The sequence below is a fragment of the Ovis aries genome, chromosome 9 (genome assembly GCF_016772045.2).
Source record: "Ovis aries strain OAR_USU_Benz2616 breed Rambouillet chromosome 9, ARS-UI_Ramb_v3.0, whole genome shotgun sequence".
Classification (NCBI taxonomy): domain Eukaryota; kingdom Metazoa; phylum Chordata; class Mammalia; order Artiodactyla; family Bovidae; genus Ovis; species Ovis aries.
The window spans coordinates 67,537,787-67,544,769 of NC_056062.1; the positions used below are offsets into that span (position 1 = coordinate 67,537,787).

Sequence of the window (6,983 nt, forward strand, 5' to 3'; positions counted from 1 at the left end):
TTTGACTTCATATTTGAATGAGATCCTTGCTGGGTACAGTAATCTGGGCTGTAGATTATTTTCTTTCATCACTTTAAGTATGTCTTGCCATTCCCTCCTGGCCTGAAGAGTTTCTATTGAAAGATCAGCTGTTATCCTTATGGGAATCCCCTTGTGTGTTATTTGTTGTTTTTCCCTTGCTGCTTTTAATATTTGTTCTTTGTGTTTGATCTTTGTTAATTTGATTAATATGTGTCTTGGGGTGTTTCACCTTGGGTTTATCCTGTTTGGGACTCTCTGGGTTTCTTGGACTTGGGTGATTATTTCCTTCCCCATTTTAGGGAAGTTTTCAACTATTATCTCCTCAAGTATTTTCTCATGGTCTTTCTTTTTGTCTTCTTCTTCTGGGACTCCTATGATTCAAATGTTGGGGCATTTAACACTGTCCTGGAGGTCTCTGAGATTGTCGTCATTTAGTATCATTTTTAGAATCATTAAGGGCCCTGATGCATTCTGACCCTTTGCCTCAGCAATTCTACTTCTAGGAATTTGCTCTAATAATCAAAAGCACATACAAAAATTTATTTACATTATTTATAATGAAAAAATGAAGAAACAAACGAAAACAGGACAATGGTTATGCAAATTATGGAATATGCATAACACGGTCACTTTTAAAAATCATCTTTAAAAAATGATTATTATGAAAATTATAATAATGTATTGGTGGAAAATGTGGCTATGAAACCATGTTAAATGTTTATTCCTCTCCTGGAAATAAATTCCTCTGTGGAAAGCCATTTGTCAATATTTCATAAAAAGTTATATTTACATGCATATGTACATATACATATATGGCTTCCCAGGTGGCACTAGTAGTAAAGAAATCACATGCCAGTGCAGGAGACATAAGAGACTTGGGTTCAATCCCTTGGTTGGAAAGATCCTCTGGAGGAGAACATGGCAACCCACTCTAGTATTCTTGCCTGTAGAATCCCATAAGTCAGACATGACAGACACTTACATATACATATATATAAACACATAAATATAACATAAACTTATGTACATATATATATACTTATAGTTTTTAACTCAGTAAATCAATTTCTGTTCACCTATCCTAAGGAACTAATCCTAGCAGATACAGAGACCTCTGTGTGTGTGCACGTGCACTCAGGCATGATTATTAATAATTTAATGCTAAAATATTAGAAAAAAAGGTTAACGCTCAAGCAGACAATAACAGGAAGGTGTTATTAAAGGGGCAATGAAGATAATGCAATAATATAAGAAGTGCCTGTAATTTGAAGAAACGGAAATTAAAAAGATTTGTATGTACACACTACTATGTTTAAAACAGATAACCACCAAGGATCTACTGTACAGCTCATGGAACTCTGCTCAAAGTTATGTGGCAGCCTGGATGGGAAGGGGAGTTTGGGGAAGAATGGATAAGTCCCTTTGCTGTTCACCTGAAACTATTACTACATTGCTTGTTAATCAGCTATATCTCAATACAAAATTAAAATTTTAATAATAATAAAGCAATAAAGATATCTACCACTAACATTTTTAAAAAATAAAAATGTGTTTATAGAATATAATTATAACTAAGAAAAACATGTATGCAGAGGAAGAATGACAAGTTATAAAAAAACTGAAAACAAAATGCTAATATTAGGGTATATCAACCTTTGGGTTTTTCTCTTTTTTAAGATTTTCTTCTGTGTATTGCAATTTTTCTAATAAAAACAATAAAATACTTTAAAAAGAATGGAAAGGGGGAAGTGACAGAAGTTTAACTGAAATATGAAGGCTTAGCTTAGGACAACTGAGAAATCAGAACCCATGAGTCAGGAAAAAGCTCAGAAGGTAATTTCTCTGCTTCTGAGGGGAGAAATTAGACCTGAGGTTGACTTAGGGAGGAATATATCCAGACAGAGAATGATTCAGATTCCTCAAGAACTTAGAATCCTAAAAGAAGATCCAGTTTGGCCTTGAAATATGATGGTTAATCAGGGAAAAACTCTGGGGATGGGGGGAGGGGAGGAGATTAATGTTAATACTTGTAATGCATGTCAATCTGAGTGAGTCAGTAGATATCCACTTGTGGCCAGTAGTCACAGGGTCCACATTCAAACTCTGCTAATGGAGGAAAAGAGCTACTCTCCAGAGTATACATCAGTAGGATGTTGACAAGAGGTCCCCAAAGAATCTGAGAGCCAGGAATAAAGCAAGAGACAATGTCATGGTAGCCAAATTAGAGACTTTACCAATACTGTACCACTAAATAGTACCTACTCCCAGATAATCAGAAGTGGAACCAGATCAGCTGATCCTTGGGGCTATTGCTGTCATATTAGAGGGAGCAAATGAAATCCTACCATAGTGTTCTGGGCTACTGACCTAGTCCTAGCCAGAAGGGAAAAACCTGAATGGAGCATAAAAGACAGTGAAGAAGTAACCAGGAATTGCAATAAAAACCTTCACTCCAATCAGAATTTTAACTTTCCATTTATTGAGCTTTCATAGGCATGATCCATCACAATAAAATCGCATTAAAAAGTTTCATGTCACAAAACAAAGCAAAAAAAAAAAAAAAACAGAGCAAAACAAATTACAGTTCCACCAGCTGAGCAGGGACTCAGAAATGCCTCCTTAAGTTTCTGCTTTACCATAAAAACACCAAATACTGAGTTAGTTTAACCTAGAGATATTTTCCAGACAGAGAATGTGATATCAAGTCAAGACAACAAAGAAGGAAACATGAAGGCCTCTGGGAGATCGTCCACTGAGACTCTACCCATAGGTAGGTAGGTACAGATATGAGTTTACACAATGGCTACCTTTAACATTAGGTGCGAACAAGAGAGGTGAACAGACTGAGCTTGATGTGTAAGTGCTAAGGGAGGAAGTAGGGAGATACGACCACGTCAGCTGACCATCTTCCACTTCCTGTAGAAGCGCAGGACATTCTTGACTTCCACACCAGCTTCAGTTGCTGTCCCCAGCACCAGCTGCAGGGGGTATGAGAGATTCCTAGGGTTGTCTAAACAGATGCCCGTGAGGATGGTCATCATAGTCCTGTGGTCGGGGGCCCCCAGCCAGGATGAGTCCAGCAGACCTCTGCAGAAGTCAAGCATGTTATAGAGGTCCCAGGCATCAGAGTCTGGCCTGGTCATTCTGGGTCTCATCAATGTCACAGACACACAGGACTGGCAGAGAAGGTACTGGTTCCCTCTCTTCAGCTCCCCCTCTAGGAAGGTGATGGCTGCTGAAGCCCGCTTGTCCTCCCTTCTCAGGATATACAATATGTCCACCACAATGTTGGGTACGATGAGGAGAAACTGACCACTGGTGGCAAGCTGCCGGATGACTGGCAGGTGCTCACAGAGGGCCCGGGGGTCAGGAAACAGGTAAGGGGTCAAAGCTGACTGAATCTGGATGTGCCTGAGAGTCTTCTCCAGCAGTACCACTTCACGTTGAAGCCACAGTTGTACTATGTCTTTGAAAAATCTGATCCTGGAAGTTTTCTCTAGCAACTGCTGAGATGGGTTGTCTGGTCCTTCAAACCCAGTGCTCACAAAGACCCCTGAATGAGAGTCATACTTCAGGAACTGTCCAGGGAGTGTCGTGGCAAAGTGGCCAAAGCTTCTGAGGAAACAGACGCGCACAGCAGCTTCATCTTGGGAGCTGAGTGGAGGTGAGTCCTGCTCCAAGCCTGCTCTCTCCTGGGAAGCCTGCTGCAGCCAGTGCTGGCCCAGGACAATGTCCTCTGGGAGCTGCAGGAACTGGGGAAGGTGTGGGCCCTTGCAGCTCTGCAGTAGCTCATGGAGATGGTGGGACAGGCCCAGGCCTGGCTCCTGAAGGTCTTGCACAGAGGGCAGCAGGTTCAGCAGCATGGACAGGTGGTCCCACAGGCTAAACAGGCTCCACCAACGTGCGGTGAGGAGACTGCAGTTGGCACGGAGCCAGCCCAGTATCACCTTGACTGTGGGCAGCAGCCCCTCTGCAGAGAGGACCTGCAGTTTCTTCTGAATGGTCTGGAGATTGCTGCAGGGTTGGCTGATGGGGGTGTTCTGCCCCAAGTTGCAGCCAGCAGGAGGCTCTGTCTCAAGACAGCTGTTCACGCCATCCTCTGTGACAGATGCTTTGCTGGAGGCAGGACTAGGAGGCGTCAGGAAACTGTGGCTGAAGACAGGAGCCAAGTGAAAGCCATGTTTGCCTGGAAGCTTGTGGCTCGATGGGGCTGACAGGCTAGCGGAACTGGTTGTTTTTAAGAGACCTAAGAGATGACTGGGAGGTTGACACGTCTTCAGCTTATCCCTGGGAGGGGAAATTCTATCTTTGGATTTGGCTCCACCCTCATGCATTGCTTGTGGATTCAGGGAGCCACCTTCCTCATCATCAGTTGTGTCTGAATAAGTGGTTTCACTGCTGAGTTCTGAGCTGACCTGTGAGCATAAGGATGTGTTTTCATCTTCGTCTGTCTCATCCCAGTCACAGCAACAATGAAAACTGGCTTCTGGGTTGTCACCCTTACTGGAAACGTGAGATGACCTGTGGGTTTTCTGAGATTTGCTGTGGCGGGGCCCAGGGGAGGGGGCTAGAGCATCTTGTTGCCCCTCCCCAGCCTCCATCTTCTGTTGGTCTTCCTTGTCCCTGGGGACGTCCATCTCTGGGAAGATGTTCCCTTTCTGGAGCTCAGCCTGGAGGCGAGTCGTCACGTGTTGAATTAAATGGGAGAAAAGGGTCAAGGTGAAGGTGACCGCTGTCCTGTGCTGCTTGGAGCCCGCTGTCCTCAGGCTGTGCACGCTCATGAGGCAGAGGACCACCATGTGGAAGATGAGGAGGTCGGGGAGGAACTGGTAGCCTCTTGCCGGCTTTCTCTCTCTGGAGGCCTGGCTCTGGTCGGATGGGCAGGGCCGATAGGAAAGACAGAGACGGAAGTCTTCCAGAACCAGCTGACACAAGGCCATGAGCCTGGTGGCTCTGAATTTCCTCTTAGGCTGCAAGAGACTCTGAAGGTAGAGGAAGCTAACCAGTAACCTTTTGTTATCCCAACACCGCCTCTGGCTGGGAGAGAGCTGCTTCCCCTGGTACCTCTTCAGCCGGCTGTATCTTTTTCCCGCAAGATGGTAGAGTCGTTTGAGGTTCCACGACGCCCCTTTAAAAGGCACTTCGGAGTGGAGGCAGCGCTGGTAGAAGTATGTGGCTTCCACACCATAGTACTTGCTCCCCGTGAGAGCTCCCAGCTGGTTGAAGGGCATGCCCATGTGTGGTGCCACTGACAGGGCTCCGTAATAACACCTCTCTGCCAGGTCCGTGGTGTGCAGGGCCAGGAACTCATTCTGAAAGCGGAACAAGTCTCCCAGGTACAGCAGGCAGCGGTGGCAGGCCATCCGCGCCCAGTCCACCTCTTCCTCTGACGCAGGCCCTGCTCTTTTGCAGCCGATGAAGCGGATGGCACTGTGAGGCCAGTCGATGTAGCTCCACAAGCCCAGCTGGTAGTGCTCCTGCAGGAACAGGAAAAGGTGTTCATAGAACCTGAGGCCACCTTTCAGATGCGCCCGCAGGGGGCCTTCCCACTGTTCCTCGGAGGAGTCCGTGTTTTTTCTGTCGGGCTTCAGTAGCAGCAGCAGAGCCACGTCGGAGTACGTTTTCCTCCAGAGCAGCTCTTCTGCTTTCCTCCCATAATCCACTGGGTGCAGGAACATGAGTTTAATGCAGACTTGCTGGACCATATCCCTGAGGGCCAGGACATGAGGCTTGAAAAGCTCTTCGTGGGCATTTCCTTTTAGAAGGAAATGGTCGAGACGCCGAGCTGCCCTGCAAACATCCTGGTAGAGGAGTCTGGCCTTCAGGGCTTCTACCTGGCTGCTCTCCATAGGGCTGGACTCTTCCCACGACACTGATTTGTGTCTTCTGAGAAAAAGACAAAAACTATATATTAGTACTCACTCAGAGTCAGGAGGAGAAGGGGATGACAGAGGACAAGATGGTTGGATGGCATCATCAGCTCACTGAATACAAGTTTGAGGAAGCTCCGGGAGACGGTAAAGTAGAGGTAATCCTGGAGTGCTGCAGTCCACAGGGTCGCAAAGAGTCAGACATGACTGAGCGACTGAACAACACAGAGACCGAGGATAATAACAATAACAGTCACAATGGGGATGTATAAGGTCCTTTGTATGAAGGAGGCCACATCTTCAGATCTCAGTTTAAATACTACTGTGTCTAAACTTCAGTTAGATGCCTCTCCTCCCCAGAGGAACTGGGTTTCTGGGACTCAACTGGTTGTGAATTTTTCTTGACTGTGTTTCTCCTACCATAGCACATCCATTATAATTGTCTATCATTCTTGCTTCCACATTGGATCACAAAGTTCTCTCAGAGAAAGGTTGAAATTAATTTACCATTTGGTTCTTAGTACCAAACAATACCTAGTTCAAGAGGATGCTCAGTAAAAAACAGTAAGTATATGAAGGCTATTTCAAAAGTCAGTTCCTCAATTATCCATTTCCAATTCAATGATTATAATGTATCAGAGCACTCCATTATACTATTTAAAATACATGCCTGAGTGAAATAAAATATAATATAATCTCCATAACTGAAATAAAAATGTTTAAATCCCATATCAAAATTAAATTTAATTAAATTAGTTAAAATTAATTTAAATATTGAGATAATAAATGTTATCATTTTTATAATATAAATTTATAATCAAGGTTTTGGATTTTTTTTGGAGAATTCAACCTAGATTCTACTTAGTGAAAATATTTGCAGTATACATATATTTAAATAGAGTAATACTTAAATAAAATATGTTAAATAATATTCAATGCATAAAATTATAAAATTCCTTATCTCTTAGCAGAATTTGCTTTTAGACTCTCAGGATGCAGAAGAGAAATATATCTTATGATACAAACAGAGTTCATATAAAAGAAAATACAAGGAGCAAACACAAAACAGAAAATGTCCTGCTTTTTCATACT

The 6,983-nt window shown here is 43.8% G+C and overlaps 1 protein-coding gene across 1 annotated transcript; it reads right to left on the reverse strand.

Moving 5' to 3' along the window:
• Positions 1-2,915: 2,915 nt before the first annotated feature.
• On the reverse strand, positions 2,916-5,870 carry LOC101121611 (nonsense-mediated mRNA decay factor SMG5-like). Its single transcript, XM_042254063.1, has one exon. It carries the CDS (start codon positions 5,868-5,870, stop codon positions 2,916-2,918), a length of 2,955 nt encoding a protein of 984 aa, XP_042109997.1.
• Between the last annotated feature and the right edge of the window lie 1,113 nt (positions 5,871-6,983).

Coding starts and splice junctions, on each gene's coding strand:
- LOC101121611 (XM_042254063.1), bottom strand. CDS start 5,870: ATGGAGAGCAGCCAGGTAGAAGCCCTGAAGGCCAGACTCCTCTACCAG.